The 27,201-nt window shown below is 41.0% G+C and overlaps 2 protein-coding genes across 3 annotated transcripts; one reads left to right on the forward strand and one right to left on the reverse strand.

The window, feature by feature from the left end:
* The first annotated feature begins 7,899 nt into the window (after nucleotides 1-7,899).
* dlx2a (distal-less homeobox 2a) lies at nucleotides 7,900-9,617 on the forward strand. The gene is made up of 3 exons (XM_026144949.1): nucleotides 7,900-8,419; nucleotides 8,853-9,037; nucleotides 9,194-9,617. The coding sequence occupies exons 1-3, from the start codon at nucleotides 8,101-8,103 to the stop codon at nucleotides 9,518-9,520; spliced, it is 831 nt and encodes a 276-aa protein (XP_026000734.1). The 5' UTR covers nucleotides 7,900-8,100; the 3' UTR covers nucleotides 9,521-9,617.
* Nucleotides 9,618-14,628: 5,011 nt separating this feature from the next.
* Nucleotides 14,629-19,083, reverse strand: dlx1a (distal-less homeobox 1a). Of its 2 annotated transcripts, XM_026145944.1 has the most exons (5): nucleotides 18,293-19,083; nucleotides 17,691-17,759; nucleotides 16,796-17,387; nucleotides 16,296-16,495; nucleotides 14,629-15,970 (listed from the first exon to the last, which is right to left on the reverse strand). In XM_026145944.1, the coding sequence occupies exons 3-5, from the start codon at nucleotides 17,103-17,105 to the stop codon at nucleotides 15,719-15,721; spliced, it is 762 nt and encodes a 253-aa protein (XP_026001729.1). In that variant the 5' UTR covers nucleotides 17,106-17,387; nucleotides 17,691-17,759; nucleotides 18,293-19,083; the 3' UTR covers nucleotides 14,629-15,718. The 2 variants fall into 2 exon arrangements, with proteins under 2 accessions (XP_026001729.1, XP_026001727.1); XM_026145942.1 differs by lacking the exon at nucleotides 18,293-19,083 and having other exon boundaries at nucleotides 17,691-17,843.
* Nucleotides 19,084-27,201: the final 8,118 nt, after the last annotated feature.

Below are 27,201 nucleotides of genomic sequence, written 5' to 3' on the forward strand. Positions count from 1 at the left end.
GCAGAAAACATCTTTTGGTTACTGAATTTATTTTTTTGTTTCTTTTAGATCTTCATAAAAGTAGGTTAACACTGGACGTATAGCAATAAATGTTTGGCTGAGGAAATTTTATTTTTAATGGCAAAGGGCATCACGGTGATGTGGTGGTTAGCACTGCCACCCCGCAGTGAGGAGGTCCAACCTTTGACTCTAACCTGGGGTCTGTCTGTGTGGAGTTTGCATGTTCTCCCTGTGTCTGTGTGGCTTCCTCCCAGAGACGCTGATGGGGTTAGGTTAGCTGGCGAATCTGAAGTGACCACAGGCATGAATATGCGGCTCTCTGTGCTAAACCAGGGTGTAGCCTGCCTCTCATCCTGTGTCACCTAGAATAGGCTCCAGCTTCCCTTAACCCTGAATTAGATAACCAGAGAGAGAACAGTTGGATGGATCGTTCAACGAGGTGATACACCATGCTTATATTATATGTTAAATATGTTAAGACACAAACAGGAGTACAATAAACTAAAGTAGAGTACCACAGATTCAACAAGAGAGTGAGTGCCCTGATTTTAAAGGACTGAGAGTGGGAACTGACCTCGAATTCGTTTTAGGTACGTTGTGAAATCCAAACAACTTGTGGTGTCCCTAAGAGATATGCCTATAATTTAGCAGCCTGAACAGTGAACATGGTATCTCTCTGTGGGTGCAGACAGGCACCGGAGAGGTGCATGAATGCTGAGTGATAACAGAAGTTGTGTCTGCATCAGTGGCTGTGTAAAGCATGCCCTAAAGTTGGAGCAGCTGATCCCAGTCCTGTTGTGACAGTGGTGTGGCTCTTTGTAAGGAGACCATCCGCAGTAAATTTGCTCCACTCCCCTCGCACAAATGATTGGTTCCATTTATGGCTCCTGGGTTTGGCGGGGGTGGACGGTGCTACTGGGTCAGCAGTGAGGGGAGTGGGACCTCGCAGACCTCTTCAAAATCTTTCTCAACCAGGCTGTGCAGATGAAACAGGGAATTCCTTTGTTAGCCCTGCAAAATGAGAAATAATTTCCGCTTTAGTGCAACGGACTGCCCTCTGGGATGTATTATCATTATGTCATGCTAATCATATCATACGCTAGGCAGTCTTTTTACATGAGCTGGGAAAACCACATCTTTTAATTAATCAGGTTTTCCTGAACAAAGAGGAAACGAGAGCTATATAAAGCTGTCACATCAGGAACGGGGATTTGTTAATTCCTTCGGGTTTAAATGTCATTTTTCACGTCCAAGAGGTTGTGAATATTTTCCTCTATTCCTCCACTGATTTAAGCAAGAATTCAAATCTTATATGTTGTGCTTAACAGAAGCACAACCATAAGGCTTTTAGCACAGATTTCCTCAGTGTGATGCACCAAACATTAACCTTAGCATCTGCTCGGAGCTTAAAGCTTAACACTTCCTTTCAATTGTTATTGGCTGCTGTTGCTCAACATGAAAGCCTTTGTTGTTAAAAATAACTTCTCTTGAGGGGAAAAGTCACCGTGACTAATTCTAAGGAAACACATGCTCAATCATGAAGTCCCCGCTGGAGGTTTCCAACTTAAACTCCACGTATGTCCGGAGCCTCGCAGTACAGGCTCAACCTTTGAAACGGAGAGGTCAAGGAACACATTTCCATGTTTGCGAGAAGCGAGTTGAATGTATGCAGACCCCACAGGTGATTTTATCTCCTGACTCTGTAAGAAGCTGCCCGCTCTTAGTTTGGTTTCAGTGAAAGCATTTTGCAGAGAGAATTTATGTGATTTGAGGAAAAGGATGGGTTGCCAGGGTGATGAATGCTCCAGCTGACACAGCGGGAGATCAGCAACATCCAAATCACTCTACTGCTGTCTAAACCTGCCTGAATTTCGCTCAGCGAGACAATGCAGAAAGAGTTGCTGCTGCTGGCCCCAGTTAGCCCAAAACATCTGGAAAATTATCATAATGTGTCATTTAGTGCCTTTCTCCCATTTAAAATCAGCTGACTGTAACTTTAAATGAAATAAAACCACATAAGTTGACCTTGGTGTCTCTCCAACTGTACTCAGGATATAATTAAATACAATTACGTTTTATAAATTTTTTAAATTAGGCATCATTTTTTGTACATATTTTACCACAAGCACACTTAAAATAACTCTATATTAATACATTAATTCATATTTAAAATTAGGGGAACTTCAAAAATATGCAAATTTCATTACAATCCAAAAACGTTCTTAAATCAAGTCAAGTCATGTGAAGTGGCTTTTGTTGTCATTTCAACCATACATATGACATATAACGGACAAACACAGGACTACGTAAAGTGCAATGTGCAAAAAGAAATGCAAAAATAAACAAGACAAGACAGTGCAATGGAAATGTACAAAATGCTGAGTATTGTGCAAAAATAACTTGGTGTCTGTAGGTGTGTGTGTGTGTGAGAGAGAGAGAGAGAGAGAGAGAGAGAGAGAGAGAGAGATACTGCAGATAAGTGCTTGGTAGTGATGTGTATGCAGGTGTGCGTGTGTGTTTCTTTCAGTCCGTTCACTGAGCATTCAGGAGTCTGACGTCTTGGGGGAAGAAACTGTTCCGTAGTCTGCTAGTGAGGCCCCGGATGCTCCGGTACCTCTTTCCAGAAGGCAGCAGGGGGAAGAGTGCGTGTGAGGGGTGTGTGGGGTTCTTCACAATGCTGGTGGTTTTGTGGATGGAGCGGGTATGTAAGTGTCCCTGATGGAGGGAAGATAAGCTCCAATGATCTTCTCAGCTGCTCTAACTATCCGTTGTAGTGTATTGCGATCCGATACGGTGCAGTTACCATGCCAGGCAGTGATGCAGCTGCTCAGGAGGCTCTGGATAGTCGCTCTGTAGAATGTGGTGAGAATGGGTGGAAGGAGATGGGCTTTTCTCAGCTTCCGCGGGAAGTAGAGACACTGCTGGGCCTTCTTGGTTATGGAGCTGGACCAGGAGGGACCAGGAGAGGTTCTCCGCCAGGTGGACACCAAGGAATTTGGTGCTCTTGATGATCTCCACAGAGGATCCATTAATGTTAAGTAGGCAGTGATCTCTCTGTGCTCTCCTGAAGTCAACAATCATCTCTTTGTTTTGTCCACGTTCAGAGACAGGTTGTTGACTCTACACAAGTCTGTTAGCTGTTGTGAGTTATATTAAAAATAATCTTGCAACAAATAGATTAAATGTAACTTTACATACTGATAACAGTCAAAAATATAAACAGCTCATATAGGTGTACATAAACAATGTATATAAAGTGTAGAAGAGTAGCAGAGTCCTTAGTTTTTGGGTAAGCTTCTTGAAAGCACAGAGCAACTTTTGAGTGGTTCACCTTAATATCTTTCTCACTGATTTAGAAATGTGACAAATCTCCAGCAAAATGTACGCCACGAAACGCCAGATACCTCTATCGTGGGCATTACCTTTGATCATCTGAAATCAAGCAGAGTGATGTGATATCTCAGAACAAGAGTAATAAAAAAGAAGATCTACATGATGAAAACCAAAACCTGCAGAACGATCTTTGCATATTATCTCTGTGGGATTCGAAGCGCTGTGAAGAATAACATCAGTTTCTCGCCAGCTTCTGTCAACATTCCTGCAAAGATCATCAAAACATCATCATCATTGTTCTGCGCATAACGGATCGTGCAGAATACAGTGAAATTAAACTTGCTTTGGGTTTATTTAGGATTTCAGACTTTCCATTATATCCTCGCACCAGTAGCAATTAGTATCTAAATAAACAGGTCAGTCAATAATGAGTCTGACATCCGCTCCAGATGGCAGGAGATTTCCTCCTGTACTGCCCGTATTGTTATTTTTGCACAAGCAGTAAAAACAGAGACTAGACACTGTGCGGCCATGGAGGGGTATGCTGTTTTCTGTTTTGTTTTTTTCACTTTTCTGACTTCTGTATTCCATAACCTAAACTCAGGATGTGCACATGGTATCACATCAGGAAGAACTCAGACTCTGTTTGCCGTTTGAGTATAAAAACAGATAAGTGAGGCTTGAGATCAATACTTCCTAAAAATGTCAGGGTGTTTATCTCTCACAGTGATTTCCTGGCTTGTGTACTTTGATTCCTCAAGACAAACTGTGACAAACTGTCAATATTAAGCACTGTTGGCCTTTTATAAGCACATCTTTCACTCTTTTCAAAGGGTAAAAAACAGGCTGATAGCCTATAGACTGTAATTCAACCATGATTGTCAGAGTTAATCATTTGGACTGTCTATTCTGTATCTAACAAGTTTATGTGACACCTCGATGCCATAGATACACTTTAACTCATTTGTAAACAGGAAGTTATAAAGAGAAATTGTTAAATATTTTTGATAACATATGTGATGTTTCTATGTACAGCAGACTGCTTGAAAAGGAGAACAACAGAGGTTTTGTGGTGCGGCTAGACTGAGAAATTAGTAATTACTATGTATGTCCTCATGGTATTCTTAGTCTTGACATAAAGTCTGAACAAAGTTGTGACAATGCTGAGGTTATATTTGACAAGCAACACACATGTTGTAATTTGAAGCAGCGTAACAGTTTCTCTTTCTATTCAAGAAACAGTAAATTTCTTTTATAATACGAGTGCTAATATATTATTCGAATGAAGTATTTTCTGCCATAGCTGCTTTGAAAGATTTATGTGCTTTCACTCTTGTTATTTGTTATTTTTTAAATTTATTTAATTTTGTAATTTTGTAATTTTTTTTTACTTTAGGAATAAACTGACATGGAACTCTGTGTGTGTGTGTGTGTGTGTGTGTGTGTGTGTGTGTGTGTGTGTGTGTGTGTGTGTGTGTGTGTGTGTGTGTGTGTGTGTGTGTGTGTGTGTGTGCAAAGCTTGTTTGATTACTGTGCTGAAAGCCGGTCAAGAGCAACTCGTGTAAAAATAGGAAATTTGACATGCACAGTGAAAGCTGCTTACATCTGTCTGCAGTCATTTGGCATCATTTCCATGTCACCGAACACGGGGAAGATCCACTACACCAGCTGCTCTGCAACAGAGGGATGAAATCACATTTATAGTCACTAAGAGTGACACGCGAGTGACATGAAAACAGAAAAGTTTGACGCAGCAAGAAAGAACTGCTCCTAAGGGTGACAGAAAAGGTATGGGAGGAATGTCACCTATCGTTAGCACACGGAGCCTGAGCTGTTGTTTTGGCACATCCTGATGCTGATTGTGACTGTACTGTGAAATCACTCACTGTAATCCCAATATCTAATGATTTGTGCCTTCTCCAGAGGAATCTTCTATCCCATCAACTGACTTTAAAGCTGTTTAGTTCTTCCTCTTTGTGGCATAAATGACACACAGCATAAGCATCTTACTCGGAAGAAGCAAACAAGCAAACTATGAAAAGAAGATATTTTCTTGTATGACTACTCGTGTCCCCCTTCTCCAGTCTTTTAAGGTTTCCATGTGACTCTCCTGGAGAATTTCTGCTCATTCTGGCTCTGATGATGATGACGGGGCAGCTGAATGCAGAGACTTTGTTCCACTAATGAGCAGTGACATGCAGCTACACTGACCTATGGTGACAGAGGACTGCCCACATCAGCAAAACAATGGACTGATGGAATCCCCCCTGAACTCGAGCTATGGGGTCCTGCTACACCCTCACTGTTGAGAAGGAAATGGTTACTCGTGTGACCTGAACTGGGTCATAATGGATGATGATTTATTGAATCAGAAGGGTGACTGCTCGGAGCTATCACAGATAAAGAAAATTAAAAGGGAACTTCACTGATAATACAGAAGATTTAACTCATTTGTCACTGTCATTAATAGTTGAGTTCTAGTTTTAAAAAAATGTTTTTAAGCCTCAGATGAATGTGCTTTAGTTTGGTGTCAGCACATCTTTACCTGGACTTCGAAACAACAGATTTAGAAATCAGCTCTTTCATAATCAAGCAGACTTTAAAACACACGGTGCTGCAAGGATGCATGAATTCATAATTTCTGCTGCATTTCTATTTGACCTGTCACCAAAACTATGGATATTACTGATTTGTATCCTTCTCGCTTGTGTATCTGTCTTGGTCATATCTAGTAGATTTCTTGATTAATTCAGTTCATTTATATATATATATAGCACTATATATGTGTGTGTGTAGGGCCACTTTGGAGCAACAGTTACCTCATGGTGCTTTATACTGCAGGGTAAAGAACCAACAAGATTAGAGTTAAAAACTCAAAAAAGTCAGATGATCCACTATTATAAAGAAATGGGCAATAGTGGGAAGGAAGAACTCCCTTTTTAACAGGAAGAGAAAGCTAGCAAAACCAGGCTCAGGAAGGAATAGCTAGCTATTGTGGTGAGTTGGGTGGGGAGAGGAAGAAGAAGAAAGAAAAGAAGCACAAAGAGAAATAAGGACAAATAAAAGGAGTGAATAAAGAAGAAATGCTCAGTGTGTGTCAGAAGTCCACCAGAAGTCTGAGCCCATAGCAGCAAATAAAAGGGGTGGTCACCTGATCCAGCCCTAACTATGAGGTCTGCCAAAAAGTAAAGTTTTAGGTCTAGTCTTCAAAGAGGGGAGAGGGTTTCTGTCTCCTGAATGCAAACTGGAAGCTGGTTCCACAAGGGAGAGGAGAGGAGAGCTACAATGCTCTGCTCCCATTTTACTTTTAGAAACTTTGGGAACTAGATTGTGAAATCCTTGTGGGCTTCTATTTAAAGATATGATGATTTGTGCATTTTCAACTAAAAACTTCTTCTTTTAACTGACTGGGTAGTCAGCTGTTAGCTGCTAAGCAACACATCTAAGCAACTTGTGGCACAAAGTTTACGTGTGGAGTTTGAGTTGAACTTTCTGAGGGTATTTTGACAGTATTTGTGGTTGTTATGTATTTATACGTTGTGAGACTGAGGAGACTATCAGAGATGATTCATCTCTAGGCTTTCACTTTATGACTATATAAAGAGTAGCCAGAGTTCAGTGCAGGTTTCTTTATAAACCTCCAGAGAGAGACTTGTTTTTGTGGAGATGCATGCTGGTGCTAACCTCATCAACACAGAGCAGCCTGCTTTAGGCTTTAGGCGTGTTAATAAAAGGAACTATGCTGCCATCTTATGGCGACAACTGCACTTCCGCTCCGTCACTACCTGAACTTTCCCAGGATCTCCGGGAGATCTGAACGCATCACAGTGTCAAACGACCAACACACCTGGACTCCTCACGCGGATGTGACGTAGCTTAAATCACCATTAGTTTATTTATTTATTATTTATTTTTAGAGTTGTGCGCAGACAGAAAAAGAGAGGTAAGTGAACAAAAGGGATTTTGTGAACAAGTAAATTTTATGACCTCTGGGTGGCGCTGTAGTTATTCTCCACAGCAACAAAACCTTCACCTTTAGGCGATATCCACAAGGTTTGGTTTTGTGTCAGCTCCTTGAGATTTCCCTTAAACAGTCCCCTCCTTATCTAGTTTGCTTCTGACAAAAAAGAAGAAAAGTGTTACTGTTGCTCAGGGTTTTTTTTTTACTATAAAGAACTGTTAAGCTTTAATAAACAAATTCCAACAAAAAACATACACTGTGCTGCAAGCCAAAAACTGCTTCTTGGCCCAGTTTAATGCATCGTTTTCCTAACGTGCAGTAGGTGTTATCCATTGTCCAAAATCAATATTCATCTGGTTTTAAACGGCAGTTTGCGCGTGGAGATCAGGCCTGGGTCTGCAGGCTAAACCTTTTGAGATGCTTTTATGTAAAACTATCCGCAGACAACTGGGACAGACAGACCTGAAGAAATAATGGAGGGTGGACGCGGTGGGGAGTAGTCAGTCGTGCAGCCCTTACTCATTGGTTGCCTCAGACACAGTAGCTCTCCCTCTCACTCTCTCATAAATGCGCTCCCACCGCCGACCGTAGCAGATAATCACAGGCCACTGTGAGAAGGACACACCTTGCGCTGATTTTGCCAAGGTATACACGGGGATGCGTTTTGATTCACGAAAGGGTGTCATCAGTGCAAGATTTGAGTCGTGCTTTACAGCCTGTCGCGCAATCGCCTAGGTCGCGATTTTTGCGATATTCTTTTTTTTTTTTTCGCATAGGTTAGTGGGCTGCTCTCCCCCAGTTCCAAGATGACTGGAGTTTTCGAGAACTTAAATACTGATATGCATTCGAACCAGATTACCTCAAGCAATTACCACAGCTTGCACAAATCGCAGGAGTCCCCGACTCTGCCGGTTTCCACGGCGACGGACAGCAGCTATTACAACGGCCAGCAGCCTGGGCACTGCGCCGGGTCACCGTTTGGACAACTGGGCACTTACCAGTACCACAGCAGCGCCACGAGTTCTGTGCCATATAACGCAAAGTCATACGACCTCGGTTTCAACTCATCGTATGGTACATACGGTTCTTATGGCTCCAACTCATCGCCAACTCCCGCAGACACAGGTAGGCGAGCTCTCAAGTTCGTTTTAGAGCATTTTGCATGTATTCAGTGGCTTTGTCTTTGACCAAAACGCACTGCAGAACATGTCTGAGTTAATTTGTATGCACAGTATTTGACAAAAATATTATTATCTGACTAAAATGTATTGATGCTTTATTTTTCTTGTATGAATATGTAACACGATAAACTGTTTTATTTATTTCCAAAGAAAGAGCCTACAGATCCACAAAGTGGCCTATTTTGGCTTTTTGTATTTTTTTAGTAGGGCCTTATAAATATACATAATTTAATCAAATCAGGTTTAAGGTATTTGGGGTACACAAATCTGACAAACCTAAAGTGACAACAGTGCAAATACGCCTAGCAGTTCTGCAACACTGAAAAATGCCCAAACCCTTCGTGCCTAACGTGAATTGCATTTGAATGTTCCCTCAGAGAAAGATGAGAGCGAGCCAGAAATCCGGATGGTTAATGGAAAACCAAAGAAGGTCAGGAAACCTCGAACCATTTACTCAAGCTTCCAACTGGCTGCACTTCAACGGAGGTTTCAAAAGACTCAGTATTTGGCTCTACCAGAACGGGCCGAGCTGGCAGCGTCGCTGGGCCTTACGCAAACACAGGTGGGTAGTCTGCATCTGTGGGCTCATGCGCTGTCAAATATCCACTGCATGTCTCAGTGTGAAAACAAATTAAAACTGACAAAGATGGGATTTAAGGGGGAAATATCGCTTATAATCGATTTTAAGCTTAAATTAGTTTCTTTCTTTTTTTCTCAGGTTAAAATCTGGTTCCAAAACCGCCGCTCCAAGTTCAAGAAGCTGTGGAAAAGTGGAGAAATCCCCCCAGAACAACATGTTGCTTCCAGTGAATCTCCCCCGTGCACGTCTCCACCAACTACCGCCTGGGACTTTCCACAGACTCAAAGAATGAACAATGTCAGCTCTAGTTTACCTCAGAGCAGCAGCCCTCCAAACACAACTGCGCCTTCGTCGTTTTTGGCAAACTACTCCTGGTACTCAACTACGAACTCTGCCACGCATCTGCAGCCTCCTCTGGTTCAGCATCACCACAACTCCGCCATAAGCGCTGGGACAATATTCTGAAATTTAAAAGAGAGAGCGAGCGAGAGAACGAGAAAACGTCGGGTGTAAATCGGACAATACTGGTGAATAAAGAGAAAATAAAATGCCATTACCTTCATTTTGCAGACCTCGTGCTTGCACCATACGAACTTTACGCGCAGCATCTAGGAGATTTCATGGAACCAGACAGGTTTATGGACCTTGCCAGTTTTCGTGCTTACAAATGGTAGACTCAGATTTCTACAGTTATTTTTGTATTTATTTATTTTGTTTATGTGAGGGATGAATGAACCACTATTACCCAAAGCAATCACAGCATGGGCGCGAGCCCATATACTTTTACTTGGACGTCACTTTTTCTTCTTCTTTCTTTTGTTTTTTTTTCTCTTCCTTTTTTATGTGTGTTGCCATCCCTGCAAAAAAATAAAATAAAATAAAACATGAATCGCAGGACAACCTGTCACAAATGTAGCACAAGTTAACTGTATGGTGCCTTTTTTGCAATATGACCTCATTTATGTTGTGCGATCAAAACAAAACCAGCTTACCTTTATCCATTCCTCACGTAGTTCATCTGAATAGTCCGGGGGGATAAGTGTTCCGATCCACGTTTGTAAATATTTTACAACAGCTTTTTTTTCATATCCCACCTCGCTTTGACTTAATTTTATTTTTTATTTTTTTGTCTTTTTCTGGCTCTTCATCCATTAACCACCGTGAGCTACTGATCGTCCCGCCCTCTGACTTGTATCAACACTAAATTGTATTTTCTTTTTTTGTTCTGGTCTTATTTATTTTAGCAGTGTTTCATATATGGCCAGATTTTATTTAAATAAAATGTTTTCTGTGCATTTGCATCCGAGTTTGTATGTGTGTATAAATACATTCTATGTTCACTAAAGCTGGATTTACCCTCTCAAAAAAAAAAAAAGTAAATAAATAAAAATAAATCATTTTAGAAAATGAAGGCATGTCGATGCATTAAGATTTATTTATTATTATTTATTTATTCATTTAATTTAATTTTGTGCCTTTTTTTATTCAATGGGTTTAAAAATAAATAAATAAAAAATCTTAGGAAACAATTTGTTGTAAAAATGTAGCCTGTAGTTACATGAAGGTCTTGTGGTGCTATATCACGAGCGTGGACAAGCTCCAGGGCATCCAGGGGGACTCCTGAGTTGTCTCGGTTGAAATTTACTTCTGACTGCCGCCAGCAGCTGCTTATCCGAACCGAGGCTCGGGCAGGCAGGCAAGCAGAGACAGAGGCCCGGGGGGCGCACGCCGAGCTTAGAGCGACAACATCATCAACACGCCTTGGCATGCGAGAGGAGAAGACGAGGGTGGGTATGAATGAGCACAAGCTCGTCAGACTCTGTGGAGTCACAGAGCCGCTTTCCAGACGTTTTATGAACTCAACCTAACAAGAGAAAAGAGACAGGAACTCGAGAGCCAAGACAGCCTGCAGCTACAACATCATGGAAACATTTCTCACGCCTCACAAGCGAGGTCTCTGATCTTCGAAGACGAGCAGCTTGACCCACATTATTTGGCTGCTTGTAGGGCCTGTGGGCAACATGGAAAACACAGGCATACGTCCAAAAAAACAATTTATTGGAGCCATGCAGGAAACCCTGTTTTATTATAGATTTAATTGAGAAAATGTTTATTAGAGATGTTTTGACTCCAACAGACAGGTAGAGCGGGGCTCGTGTTATTTACACATGGCTCCCACACAAAGATGGTGATATACGGTGCATGGTCCCACACGCTTCTCTTCAAAAGACTACAGGCCATAAAGTGGGACCTCTTCCTTGTACATAATTAAGACTGCAGCTTGTCAGCGGTTGCTGTATCTGCATGATGAAGCCCCCCACCAACCAACCCCCCCCCCCCCTAGGGCTGACAGTATCAGACACATGCAGCCCCCCCTATGTACACACGTCTAAAAAATCAGTGTTGCAAATAGTGTACAAGCGTGCACTTAAAAAATGCTCCAAAATAACACATTTTGCTTGCTTTAATTTATTGTTTGCGTCATAAAATAAAATAAAGGGGGGGGGGGGGGGTTCTGGGTGCTTTCTGTTGCTCCCTGTGATTTCATTCATGGATTAGAGCTGCTGTGGTTTATACTTTTTGCATTTCTCTGGGCAACTTGTAAATGCCATACCCCCCTATCCTAATTTATACCCTGATCTGTAATTTCATCCAAATTTGCTCTGGTTTGAGCATTCTGGCTTTCAAATCTGAAAGCCTGCAATTACTATATAATTCTTCGCAATTTTAGATGTCCTAATATGGGGTGTAATTTTTACACAAGACAATTTCCCGCTATTTCAAGCATCAACATTGTCAAAGTTGTATGTACATAATAAATGGGAATATCAATGCATAGTTTTTAGCCTAACATCTTGACTCGACGGTAATTATATCCGTGTGGAGCCTACGCAGAATTAGCCTGAATTGCATGGTAACTGCTGCTTTAAATTTTAAAAAATTACTCATAATTTCCCCCAAAGATTACCAAGATCTCGAGTGCACAATGTCATCAGCGTAATGAGGAGTAAACATTTATGCTAATAATCTACATTTTTTTCCCCATCAGCTATAAAGAGGGGAAATAAAGCAGACATTTTCAGTCATATTCTGAACTCTGCTGCTATAGCTTAGACCGACACATGGGACACATTTTGTGGGATTTAAGCGCTCGTCTTGAGTCTGTGCTGAAGGACTGCTGCTGCTTCTTGCTGGTGGTGCTGATCTGCCTCCATGCTGATATCTGAAAATCCAGAGAGGGCAAGCTTGTCTCTTCAATTTCAAGCTGAAAGGTGTGTACCACATGTTTATTTCTTACATTTTAGGGGCTTCGCCGAGTGCGCAATGAGGCTCGATTTGTCCATTTCTTTCATTGCGCACAGCCTTTATTAATTTGTATTCTCATCCGTGAATGATGCTGATTCTTTGATGCCGTTTCAAAGACTAGATCCTCAAGAAGCAGGAGGGGTAAAGAAAAATATATTACACGTGGACTATTTTATCCTCCAACTTCAGTGTTAAAGTGCAACCGAGGAGCTTCTTTTAGCTGAAATCTCCCATGGCTTAGAAAGCCGCTCACATGGAGAGAAGATGCAAGGAAGAGGAGACAGAGAAGTTCTTCTTTATAGTCGCTGCACTCGTTACTCTTACATTGTGCTTTGCTCATTTTGAAGCCTCTTCGCATTGACAACTCGGTGATGTACACCTGCAAGCAATTTGTCAGTCTTATACATAGGCTAAGTCTAAAGGGAACGGTGACGAAATGGCACCTCACCTATTTCACTTTTTTTCCCCTCCTATTGCAGCAGAAAATGTCTTTCAGAGCGCTATCTCTTTTGTCAACGCAGAAAGATCCTCGGTGCGAAAAAAAATTGCTCATAATTACCTCAGAGATAGGAAACTGCATTAGAATAAATAAGGGCGAAATTACTGTAATTATGCTGGGTTTGATGGGCTCAGCTCGTATAATCAAGGGGAGAATACAGCGAAATAACACTGACCCTCTTGGATGTGCAGCTGCGCCTTTTCTAAGGCTAGGTAGGCAGATTTATGTTCACTGCAGCAGCAGCAGCTCTGCTTTCCTAATGGTATCGAAATATACGAAGGCCTGTTGTAAATGTGAGGCTGCACACAAAGAGCTCTACATGTTTAAGATTTGTATTAGAATAACAAAGGAGACGGCATCGAAGCAAAGCATGCCATAAAAAACAAGGCTACTACTCACGCTTACTAGTTTAACGTGTTCTACAATAATAATAATAATAATAATAATAATAATAATAATAATAATAATAATCTTGTGTTGGTTACTTTTTTGGATGTTGGCTTGAGTCAGGTTTAAACGGACTTCGCAGATGCCAGAAAATAATATTTTTAGGCCGAATTTGCTATTATAATAACATTTATTTATTCATGGAGCTGTGACAGCTGCAAGAGCGAGCACATCCGTGCATCAAAAAAATTGTTCTTTCTTTGTTTTGTTTTTTGAATTTTTTTCTTTGCAGGCACATACAAAACTCTAATTTTTGTAATATATTTTTCAATTCTTTATTTTATTTTTAATTTATGTTAATATTTATTTTTATTTTTTTACTTTAATTTAATATTAATTATTCAAATCATTATTTACTTAATTACTTATATCGTTTACTTTGATTTTTCCCCAATGCATCCAAGTGTTATTTGAATTTCTATGAATATTGCTAAAATCCAACTATAATAAATTAATTTGTTTCCTATATCACCACCGAAATGCGCGCGAAAAACAGATCTCGTTCTTCTTTTTAAAATATTATTAATATTTATTTCATTTTTTCCCATGTAGATGGCTATTTCTAACCACAGCCTTCGGCCGTGTTAAACAAACAAGAAGGCCTTTGAACTTTTCACTCTCACTGATCTCCATCTGATCCGCCCTTTGCCAGACTTTTTTTTTCTTGTTGCAGCACCTGCCTCTTGTGCAATTATTCACTTAACACACCCAATTGATCTCCCTCATGACGAAAAAGTGAAAAAGTGAGGATCGTTAAAGAGTAGAACAGAAAGGAGGTTATCTTTAAGAAAGGGCTGAAAGGCGATTTTGCTGAATGACACAGTGGTGACACAGTGGTATATCATATATATATATGTATGTATATATATATATATATATATATATATATATATATATATATATATGTATGTATATATATATATATATATACATACACACACACACTGCAGAGACTAGGCCTCGTAACAACACTGTCTTGATGCATTTTTACATGCGAGGCCAGATTTCTAATTCTGAGCTTGACTCCAGAGGTCTGACAACATCTGCAGCCAGCGAGCAGCAGCACAAACACATGCAGGCTAAACGCTAGACATGACCATAAATCTAAACGAGGACCCTTTTGCAGTTAATTCAAACGCGCTCACATGGTGTCTGCTACAATAGCCAACATGATACTCCTTTGTGTCAGCTCGCATTAAACCTGCACCACGCTGAAGCCTTTCTTTTCAGGGGCCAGGGTGGGTAGAGGAGGATGGAGGGGTGGTGGTGATGGCGGTATGGTGGAGGAAGAGGTGGGGTGAATCAGACACCGTTCTTGACATAATTTAAATCATATTTTACTGCTTTTGAAACTTTGCACATTATGTACATAAACTTCAGAAACAGATAAATAAATTAAGGTGATCAATACAAAACTAAATATTTCCTATGTTGACTAAACACATTTCGACGAGTAAGCTACACAAAGCCTAAACCCTGTTTCACAGCGTATCCAGTATACAGCACAAAAAAAGGAACAGAAAAAAAGAAAATTATGTACAAAATACAGTGACAAATGAGCTGCTCACCCTCAGGACAATTTTTTTTCTAAAGCAGCAAATCGTCAGGCCTTTTACATTTTTCACATAACATCGGGGCACGGCATAGAAAAGCTTTGCTTGCGTTAGTGCAGCATTAACAACACAGTGTTGTCATTTCAAACACGCTTACAAACTGAACACAGACTGACCTCAAACAGAAAAAACTAGCCCGAATAATTTAACTTAAATAACAAACACGTAGAAACAACATAGTAGCATCTCGAGGCTCTGCGCACAGCACCCTGTGCTCTGCGGTTGAATGCGCTGTGAGTGGAGCGGCTTGATGGCTACCGCTGGAATTTATCGTTAATTATTTGGTTAGAGAAACTCTGCTGTGGCCTAAGTGGCCCTTTTAACTGTCGATGAATGCAAATTGACTTTTATGGCCGTCATCACCTTGGGCCCCGACAATCTGGCGTAAACAAACACGTGTTTTCTAATAAACATGTAGCCTACAGCTCAACAACCGAAGTGTTCACACAAATATGAGTTTGAAAACAAACAGAAACCGACATTTGGAAAAAAAACCCAAAAAAAACCAAACAAAAGCAGCCAAAAAAAACCAAATGATCCTTTTGTCTGCGATTTCCGCTGTCAGGGACGGTCACGGACTGGTTGCCCTCTGGCGCATTGTGCGCCTTTTCACTCTGTCTGACCTCTTCTCTTCTTCTGTATCTCTGCTCGCCGTCTTCGGTATGAGGAGGCCTCTGTGTCAGCTGGCGGGATGCGGCAGCAAACTCCGGGAATCTTGTTGTTTGTTGTGCATTGTCAATGCTGAGCCGCGCTCAGCGGCTGCTGGGCCTTTCACCATCCTGATGCTGAGCTCTCTGCTCACATGAGCTGTGACTGTTGCATAGACTCTTGGTGTGTGGTTGGATACCATGAGGTGTAGCTGGGAATGTAAGATCCGGTCGTGCCCATTGAAGTCTTCACGGTGGTCGGCGAGCTCCAGACAGGTGCCACCGAGGGAGAACCACTGGAAAGTCCACGGCCGGTGGCCAAAGCGTTGCTGTCGATCGTACCACCGCCTTGCTTCATCAGCTTCTTGAATTTGGATCTTTTATTCTGAAACCAAATTTTTACCTGCAGATTTTTTTTTTTTTTTTTTAAAGAGAGACATTAAAATATATGTAAATATATATAACCATTTTACGCGGTTTTACGCACGTGAAAAGTGAAAAGCAAAACATGATAATAAAAAATATAAATTATCTTTATTAATAAACAACACTAAATAAATTATAGTCTATAATAATAATAATAATAATAATAATAATAATAATAATATAAGAAGAAGAAGAAGAAGAAGAATGTATGCTGTGAGAGATAAAAAACATTTAAAAATGTGCAGAAATGCGTCGTTGGCGCAGCTGCGCAGTGAAGCTATGTGTGTGCGGATCACACTCGCCTGTGTCTGGGTGAGACCCAGCGACGCTGCGAGCTCAGCTCTCTCCGGTAGCGCCAAATACTGAGTCTGTTGAAATCTCCTGTTCAGGGCTTGAAGTTGTAAACTCGAATATATAGTCCTTGGTTTTCTAATCTTTTTCCCTTTGCCGTTGAAGCGCACCTCTCCGCCTTCCACCACTGTGTTTTTCTCTGTTTCTGGCGCTGGCAGAGACACAGAAGAAAGCAAAGAAGAAGAAGAAGCAGAGAAGGGGAGAAAAATGAGGAGACAGTTGTAGCAAAGAGTGCTGCACAGCAATGAATACTGCAGCGCAAGTTTTACAGGCTGTACTTTAGGTATAATTACCCTTAATTGCATACATTGTTTATAGCCTTACGCAATAAATAATTACCAAGCCTAATTCCACATCTGGGTCGTCTTTTTTGCCTACACCGTCTAGTGGAAAGCCGTACCAGCACAGAAAGTTGATATTTAGGATCCAGAGCACTCTGTGGCACACTTACCTGCATCTTCTAATCGTGTCTGCGTGAGTCCAGAGCTGTTTTGGTAAGTCTGTACTGTGCTGAGATATGGACTGGTGGAATGGCTGCCGACGGAATTTACGTATGGATAACCCAAGGATCTGGGGAACGACGAGGCTGGACTGTAGCTGTCGTGCTGTGTGTGACCTGCAGAATGTAAACAGTGCATGGGATAGTGTCCGTGAGACATGGAGGAAGGCGACATTTGTTGACTCGGGGGTCCAAACTCCATGAAAACGGTTTTTCCTGAGGCAGGGCTATTAAGACTTTCTGGAATCGTAGTCATTGTCATCTCTTCTGGCGGTTCCCCTTGTCTCGCTTTTGTTGTTTTCCTTCTATGATCTCAGTGAAGGACGGATCCCAATTTAAGCCGAACAGATTTTTTCTCTTTCCATTCATAAGAAAATGTAGTTTGTGCCCGTGAAAAGTCCTAGGAATGATGCTGTGGACCAAGACAAACTCGCTCAAAGGTTTGAATCTCGGACTCATGAATATTCATCAAGACTGTCGCTGATTGGTCCACTCTCTCCAAGAGGGAAGCCGATTGGTGACGCTGAGGCTAGGTCCGAAGAACCTGATAAAGTCAAGGAAAACCGCAAAACCTCAGATTTCCTCCTGACATGTCAAGATTCACCATAATAACATGATTATTATTTGTAGTAGTGATACTGCTACTGCAAAAAAAAAAAAAGGCCAGTAAACTTAAATATTCGGCTGCTCTTTCTGCATTAAAGCCTTTTTTTCTTAAGATGATGATCACAGCTCCCAATGCTGCATCAGGAGTGAACGCGTATTAGCATAACACTAGCGTTCAATTTTCATAAGTAGGCCTGTAATTAGTCATGTATTTAACACTTAGTGCAACTTGAGGTCTCACCTGGCAGCAGAGGGACTGAAACAGCAAAGTCTGCAATGATGTGAAATGAGAAGCTTCTCTGTCTGAGGCCTGATGATGACAAGAATAATACCAACTAAAAAAACAACAACAACACAGCATCACAGCATATTACGGCAAATGTAGCAGAGCAATCCCTTTAAATTAAACCCGGGGATACTGCTTGTATTTAAACTACAGTTTCCAAATTTAGTCTTGCAAATTTAGGCAAACTTGCGGTTTTATTTTTGCGCATCTTTTTTTTTTTTTTTTTTTTTTTCCCTGTTTTTTAGGCCGGATGGACACGTTTTCTAGTCGCATTTAAATGCTTTCCAAACATCTTTACGCACCCTTTTTGCCGCAGTCAATTTACTGATCACAGTTTAGTTAAACACCGCCACCTTTGATTATTATGAATCTAAGTGAGGATGGGGTGCGGCCAGCCTCCCACAGCCTAACAAGAATAATTGTCGTTTGATTTAATTGAACTTACTACTGAAAAGACTGGAGGCAATTTCCCTCAGCGGCAGATTTAGAACAAAATTCAAATTGGTACAGGAGCTGCAATTTAAAATATAGATACACATACATATCTGTTCACTTACTCAATTTTTTTTAAGTCATGAAAAAAAGCAAATAAATCCGCATCATCCGGGGTCAGGGAGCCTCCGCGGGATGCACTTGAAAGAAGAAGAAAGTATCCAGCAGCAGCAGCAGCTCTTCATTTTATTAGGCTTCATTTGTAGGCTGCTTCTCTTCTGGTGTCTGCGCAGAGCAGAAACACAGCCTGGCTGCTCCATCCGTAGTCCCTCCATCTCCACCTGAATAACAAATTAAAGGCAGTTAAATTCCGTCACTGTGATTATCAGTATAATTACATAATTGAACTCATAGCAGAACTAGCAAGTTGCAAAATGTGTTATCAAAATGCAGGCGCTGACATCACGGCGCGTGTGCCACAATGTGCCAGGCGGCTGCGGATGCCTGAATTTAAAGATTTCTGTGAAATATTAGGCTATAACGAAAGCTGGTCCCTTGTCCCCCCTAAAATAGGCCAATTTGAAGTGATTTCTCTGGAATTACTTTCGAAAAATGCTTCAAGATTTCCTCTATCAACAACGACAATGATAATGGTAGTACAACCAATAATTATCATCTTCCAGAACAGAGGACAGATTTTTATGGGTACTTGGTGGGTGCGACTGATAACTGTCATTATTTTCCCACGATTATAGTATCTACAGACAGCTGTGAAGCAAAACCATTAACAGAATAGAGGCAGAATTTGCAGAAAAATGTAAAATAACACCCTAATAATAGCAATAATAATGAGAGATTTTTATGTCATTTGGAGACGAGGAGAAAAACATCCTGCATAAATTATATTCATCCCATTGATCCTTCTTGCAGAATCAAACATTTACAAACTTAATTTGACAACTATTTATTTCCTATTTAAGGGGGATTTTTTTTTCTCTCTCTCTCTTTTTCAAGCCATCCTCGGTGTGGCTCGGACGAGGCAGGCGCGGTGATAATATTACCGCTTTCATTAATAATTTGACTCCTGCGCACGCCGGCAGGAGGGCAGCGCAGGCCACAGCGGTCCTTCCTGCAGCCGGGCAGCACGGCTCTAACTAGCCACACTAAAAATAAAGTCCTCCATGCATGGATGGAGCGCGGAGGCAGGACTCATTAGGAGTGAGTAGCTCTGTGGCTGAGGGTGTTTTAACACCTGCTGCTCTTCACCTGAGGGTTAGTGCAGAGGTGGAGAGACAGAAAGAGAGAGGGGGGCTGCTGCTGCTGCTTGTGGTGGTGATGGTGGTGGTGGTGGGGTAAACGGGCCAAGATGTCACAGACTTCATTTCAGTCCGGTGATAGAAAGCCCTCCTCAACTGCCATACCAACCCACATTTTAACAGCCGCCAAATATTACCCCGACCGCGGTGCGCTGGTAAACTGTGCATCCATGCTGTGTGGAGGCTCAGCTCCCTGTGCACCCTACAGGCTCTGCATGGGAGTGATGATTAATTACCAACACTGGAGGTGCAGGGAAATTTAAATCCTTTTTTTTTTTTTTAAATAAAATAAAATCGCAATTCCTCTTCCTTAAACTGCAAAAGATCAAATATGCCTATTAGGATATGTATATTTCCCCCTCCTTCTGATTTTAGAATTTCTGAGAATATTGAATTATTTCCGAAGTGTGCAAATCCTTCTTCTTTTTTTTTTATTGCTATTATTATTATTTACTAAATGGTTATAGGGCACAGATATCTCAAACAGCACTAACAATATAACTGATGTAAAATCTTATTATTAATAATAATAATAAAGATGAATACAGCAGGCCTCAGCACATCATCAAATCCAAATGCAATTCGGTGAGTGATCTGCAGCAGAAATGTCAAACTATACGAAGGTTGCATTTCACGTTTTTAAAGGCAGCGGATCAGACAAGTGAAATTGCCTTTTGTCCTGCTTCTTCTCTGGCGTTGCTTCGCGCTGCCATCCTGTAATTTGCAGCCTCAATGAACGAAAACTAGATGCACTACAATTAACTCGATTCAATGTCTATTTTCATGTTCAATGCGGCATCAAAATGCGAATTGATTTTGTTTACCGAGTTACGTGTAAACAAAAAAAAAAACAACAAAAAATGAATCATAGTATCTGAGAGGCAAGATTGTCGCATTGGTTAATTTATTGCATTATCATAGGGGTCAAGAGGGAGAAGATGAAATCATGTTGGGTTTTATTTGACTGTTTATATAAAACAGAGAAGGACGCAGAATTTATTTTGGACAGCTGAACTCAAATTAGTTTGGTGTCAGTTTTTTCCCTCAGAATATGTTTTAATAGCTAATGGTGCATTTCTGTGTGATAATCGGAGTTGACAGTATATTTTATCAGCTCATCATTTATGTTGTGTGAAATGAAAAATTTTAAAATATATTTAGAGTTTTTCATTTTCATTTTCTTCCTGTATAAATGTGACTTTTTTCATTCAATTTCACATCCTAATTAAAACATGCTTGTGTTCCTCATTTGATTTTAATTGACAGTTTATAAGCAGGACAAAGTTAACTTTGCACTTTGTCATATTTTAATAGCAAACTAAAATGTTTTTTTCTCTCCTTGTTTAAACAATTAAACAATTAAAAAAATGAAACTAAGAAATTGTTCGGGATAACAATCATTATTTTTGTTTGTTTTCAGGCTTTGGTGACCTCATGAGCTCCTGCTTCTCATCACTTTGGGAGGAACTGGACAATCTGGACTTGTTGCTCCGGAAGTGACTGACACTCTTATAAGTGCTGAAGCCTGGAGGCAATAAATCAAATTGAAAATATATATATTTATATATTTGCTTGTTTTTAAAATATCCTTTCTTGATTTTCACACCTGTGGAAAAACATGATGTCCAAGTCTTTCATATCCAGCAGGGCCTCCCTAATATACCTCTAATATGCTGGCTGACTGACTTAAGGTGGCTCATTGCAGAGCTGAAAAGTCACATTTCAAACTCCTTTTTTTCTTTCCATCTCAGTGCTCAGAGCAGCTCTTTCTTCAGAAAGCTGGGGGTCACGGCGTGGAAAGGCTCCTAGTGAACTGGTAGAAATGCTGTCCCCATTACAGCAGCAGCAGGGGTCAGGCCATGGCAGCAAGCATCCAACCTGACCAAAATTGGCTGCAAAATGACCAATTACCTGAGGGAAGGCTGGGGAGAGAGGACTTGGAAAAATATGACTTTTACTTAATTCAGCTAAACTGTAAAAGAAACTAGTGTCAGGCGGATGCTTCATACTTGTGGACATATTGCAGAGTCCCACTTGTTAAGCTCCACTTTCACGTTAACAAATTAGATGGAGAAAAAAATGAGTGAAAAATTAAAGTCTTAGTCTGCGCAGTGATGCGAGAGAGATGGATGACAGGGGTAGAAATCAATAAAATGCATCCATAACGGAGAATTATTTCACCTACAGTAAAACAACGATTGATTAAACATCTTTACATGCAGGCCTTATTGAATTAATTTCCCCACAAATGGAAAACATGCAAATTCGCCAATTAAGTCATTTGCCCATGGAGAGCTGGGCTGCTTGACGTTCAGCTGCCACTGCGCCTTTAGTCTGAAACCCTTTTTAGTTTTTGTTAAGAGTTAAGTCTCCAACAAAGACAGGAAGGAGGTCAGCACTCAGCCAACACCTGAATGCGCCTCTCTTTTTTGTGCTCCCCTTGATCCCCACAGTCTGTGCCTGTCATTAGTCTTAATGATGGAAAATTGTCATGTTGATACAAGTCTTGCTCTCCCCCTCTCTTCTTTGTATAAGTAGAAGGTGGAAGCTCCATTTGTAACAAAGTTCTTTGTGACTAAAAGCCGTGGACATTGCATTTGTGCTGGGGGAGAAAAAAGGCTGTAGATGCTCTTTCCATAGCTGGGATAATTATTCCTACTGTGACCTTAATGATTCGCTCTGTTCATCCTGCATCTCATCCACGTGCCAGGCCCTCAGCAGAGCCCTGTGTCAGGGAATATGAAAAACCCATATAATGAAACCATTTTGGCTGATGGAAAAAAGGGGCTACTGAAGCTGCACTTGCTACAAAGACGGCTCAATTATATGAGTAATTGTGATAATTTTCCCTCCATTCACTGCCTTCTCTGAAAGGTAAAAAACACAGATGCTGAAAGGGAAATTACTTGGACAATATATAATCTGTGAAATGGTCACAACAGAAAAAAAAAAGATGACTGTAAGAAAGTGTAGGACTATAAATAGGTATGTTAATGCAGGGCACATAAATACACCCTCAGAAGCTCGCAGACATAAACAAACAGCTCTACACTGTGCGAGCTCATGTGAAGAGCAAAAAAAAAAGCAACAAATGACCAGTGGGGGAAAAAAAACATGATAAAAGTAGATATGCAGCTGCCAGAAAATTAAACCTCCTTCTCCTTCCTTTTGACAAATTTCAGCTCCTGAAAATGCACCCCCATAGTTGGCTATCATTTGTTGTTCTCTGACAGGAAAAGGATAATTACCTCTCTCAGAGGCAGGAGGACTGACATGCCCTTTAGACTTTGCCATGAATGCAGAAGCTTGATAGAAAGCTTGAGGAATAATTTTGTTCTTTGGCTTTTCCTTTATGTTCGAGAGCATGTTTTATTCCGAAGAACTTGGAGATGGCAGTATTGTAGAGTGCATTAAACCATGAGTGTTCCTACTGTAAATATGACATCCTGGTGTCTATCAACGTCTCCATTCGGGAGGGAAAAAAAAAACTCTGAAATGCATTAAAATTTCAATTTCATCTCGCTGCGAGACAGACGAGATAGTGAGATATGCATTACTTTTTCCTTTCGCAGTGGGTGTTGGATTAAACATTTCTCCTTCCTTGGTGGGTGAAAAATATATAAAAGCATTTTTTTCTGTCAGGCAGAAACGTGGCTGTAAATCCAACTTCTGTGGAGACCTAAATGCATTGTGTTCTCAGAAGCAGCCCGCCTATGTAGATCTCCATTAAAGGAAACATTACATTAACACTTGCTGTTGTGTTTGAGGGAAACAGCAGATGAAGAAGTAGTCAGATATCCACACTAATTGTTTTTAACTCTCAGCCAGCTGATTCTTGTGAATTGTTTCATTATGGACACCATCATTTCCCCCCTCCTTAAAAGAAAAAGTCCATTTTTTTTCCCAGGTAAACCTCCCGCATGTGCATCCGCTGACCCCTCGGGCCCTGCAATCTAGAATAAATCTTTCCAGACAAGCTGAGCAACATTACAGCCTTGCAGCTCAAACACTTGTATCGCACTCAAATGATGAGTCTCTGTCACACACCATGTCATCAGTTTCACCCCCAACCCCCCAATAACTTCCGTCCCATTGAGCAGTGTTGTGTGTTACGGGGCCAAGACAGCCAGAGACCCCCCGGTCTTACTTGATTGTGCCTCCAGTAACACAGAAAAGCAGCTAGGTCCCGGCACAAGCCTATACTCAGCTTCATTTTTGTGTAACACACAAATACACGCACACACGCTCTCTCCATAAACCACCAATCTCAGTTCGCTGCACCCCACTGTGAACTTCCTGACAGCCTCCAGAAATGTTTTCAAGTTGTCAAATCTCTACGGTAATAGTCTGGGAGCAGAGAAAACAACAAAACAATAATCATGTGATCAGATATTTAGGTTATGTAAGGACCGTAAGAGCCTGTTTGGGTTGCATCTCTCTGGCTCTTTCATTTGCTGTTTTCACTTTGTTTCACATGGAAAGCTGGTGAGGTATTTAAACAGTTTGGACTCCTTGGCACTGAACCAAATTGGCTTCTCAAATCACTTTACTTGCTGTTCTTTGCAGCAGCAGCAGCAGCAGCAGCAGCAACAGCTGAGACATTTGAGCACAAATTTGTTGTTTTGCAAACAAGTTTATGCATCCTGACCGCAGCGAGGGAGCGTCTGAAAATTATTAGGCCAATTAAAAGAAAGGCTGAGGTTTAATTTCATCTGTCAGGCTACAGCACTGGTTACTATCTTGTCCATATCTCAGCTGATTTAGTTGCTATTGTAAAGGTTTTTGGTCCTTCAAGTTTAGCGAGCCATGAATATGGTTAAACTTCATACTCATTTACTAAAAGAAAAAAAATAGCAGCCAAAATAACCTTCTGTTATTCTGAGATATAAAAGGCTGCTGAAACTCTCGTTTATGGAGTCTGAATAAAACATAAATAATCTGCTGTAACAGCAGTGCACTAATGTGGCTCTGGCTACAACCTCAAAAGTCCAGCTATAGGACTTTTGTTCAATGTGCTGTAGTTGCTTTTTTGCTTAAAGCCCTGTGAAGCTGCTGTACTTATTTGGTATACATATATGTATGAATGGAAAACTAGCTCCACTTCAGCTGATAAAACCGTGCAGTTAAACACAAAATACATGCAAAAATGTGATTTAGGGACTGTGTGAAAATTATTGGGGTCTGCAGCCAATTATAGCTGGAGAATATGACACCATCACAACTCACCTTGGCTGTAATAACCAAAAGTGCACACTGGGTATGAGACAGTGTGTCCTAATTTCACATACATAATCAGAAATCCAACACGAGAGGAACTGGAATAACAAAATTATGCAAACAAAAATCTGTGGAACAAGAACTACAATGTTAAATTTATATTACACATTAAGGCGCACCACCCAGACTCCCCTGGTTGAGCCGGTGACCCACACGGGTCATACTCCCCACTTCCCACCGCTTTCTTATCATTTTCTGCACCGCCCTGTTTAATTAAGGCTAAAATGCAACCCCCCAAAATATTACACATTTAATACCCTTTCAAAACTTCTTCTGTTAAATTTTAGAGCAAAGTTGGGTTGCATATATGTTTGCTCCTATACTGGTATCCTAGTTTAGCTTTCGGATGATTTTATTCAGGTGGGAATAAACCAACAAAAGTTTGAATAGAAAGTTTAAACTTTTGCAAAATGGGAAACGCATAACCCTCGCCAATATGTGATCCCTTTCATCTCTTAATTTTCCCCACCGGCTCTTACCCTTACATTTTTGGAGAAAAAAAATATTCTCCCAGCAGCGGCAGCAAGAAAACTCCAATCATCCTCATGTGATTCATAGATAAAGGCATAAATGTAGGGTCTATACTACTGCTCCCACTGACCCTCGGACACAGGTGGTCTGATTTTGTACTTCATAACCAGCAGTCTGATATAAACCAGTCTGACCTACAGCTGTACCTCACAGATATTACTAACCAGGGACAGAGAGCCTCGTCTTCCAATTACAGGCTGAGCTTCAGGCTGTGGTGCAGCCTGAAGCTCAGCCATCTATGGAGAAAGCTAAGACAAGGCTGTCAGAGACTTTAATAAATGTAGGGAACACTGCATGGGAAAAGTGTTGCTGTCTCAATAGAGTGACACAGACAAGCCAAGGCTGTCAATGGAGCCCCTAATGACAGAGTAAGATAATGACAGACCCCAGTTAGAATCAGCAGGAAGAGGAAGATCAATCTGCAGCCAGAGAGGGAGGGATGGAAGGAGGGGGACAAAACTGTGGGCTCTTTCTTTTCTATTTTCTCACTTTTAGCTCATCTCATACATATCTTTCTGCTGCAGCTGGCTCGCATCGTGGCGGGGCAGCTCTGCATTAAGCGCACAGTGGATCAATAGCCATTACAACTCCCTCACAGCCTGACACATCGCAGGGCCACAGTTGACATTTCACTCAGGGCTGCATTGATCCCCAGTGCACAATATTCCAGCCCCCAGTTAGTAGCCGAGCCTGGGGTCTGGCTGGAATTGAAAAGTGAGGGAGGGGGGTGTAAACCGGCAGAGGGGTGGCTAACCAGCTGCCCGTGCTACAAGTAAACAGCACACCCCTTGATGCATTCCTCGTTTTCAATCTTCTGGTTTTCCTGCCACCACTGGCAATCCGAGAGGCTGTATCAGAGGATCAAAGCTTGACCTATGTGAATTATTTATACATGCGCCAGATCAGTGTATACAGCCATGCTGACATGGTCGTTGATAGCATCTTAGCTTTCTGCTGACCAGTGGAAAGGCAAGGGAAAAAAGAAGGGAAAAACCCCTAAAATAAGCATTTGGTGCAATTAAAAAGTGGGAGTTTCCAAGAAAGCTTATTCAAAATAAACACGAAAATAGCAGACAACACAAAATTAGACACAATTTGAGTTAATTTCTTTTTAATTGCCTTCTGAGGCCCAAGATGATATCTCTGTGGTTAGTTTAACAAAACGCTGAATTAATATTCGGGCAGTAGCCACAAAATGTTCCTGCTAGGAGCTTGTACAGTACCAACTCAAGCTACGTACATGCAATACTTCCAATAGGACACTCTCTTTCAGCACAAACCCATGTAGTCTGGATTGTTTGCATCACACGTGGTGGAATAATAATCACCTTTTTTCAAAGAATACATCATCTTTCCATGGAAGTGTTTGCTGTGCAGCTTCTCTGAAAAACAGAAAACGCGATCTTCTCATGACTCCTCCGCGGGTGAACAGTGCCGCTGTGTTTGATTTCTAAATTGCAATTGATAATTGAAAGAAAGGGGAATTCCAGGGTAAAATGACTACGAGAGATTTAATACCTGTCAGGTGTAGTGTGACCACATTGTTCACAGTAAAGATGATGGAAAGAACAGTTCTATACGGAAGGGGGAGGAAAGCAGGATAAATCTTCTTTCTCCTACAATGGATTTCATGTGTGTGTGTGTGTGTGTGTGTGTGTGTGTGTGTGTGTGTGTGTGTGTGTGTGTGTGTGTGTGTGCGTGCGTGTGAACAAATCACATCTGATATTAAAACCCCATCATGTCTGAAATTATATCATTGAGTTACATTGCAGGGGTTCATGCTATGTGTACATTTATCTCACAACTTATTTTAATGTGTTAGGCAGGATTAAAGGTATAATCCCAAAATTAAAAATTCCCTCCCACCACAGATTTACCACATGCCCTAATGTTTATAAAGTTTACACCGT

Source organism: Astatotilapia calliptera, chromosome 16 (genome assembly GCF_900246225.1).
Source record: "Astatotilapia calliptera chromosome 16, fAstCal1.2, whole genome shotgun sequence".
Taxonomy (NCBI): domain Eukaryota; kingdom Metazoa; phylum Chordata; class Actinopteri; order Cichliformes; family Cichlidae; genus Astatotilapia; species Astatotilapia calliptera.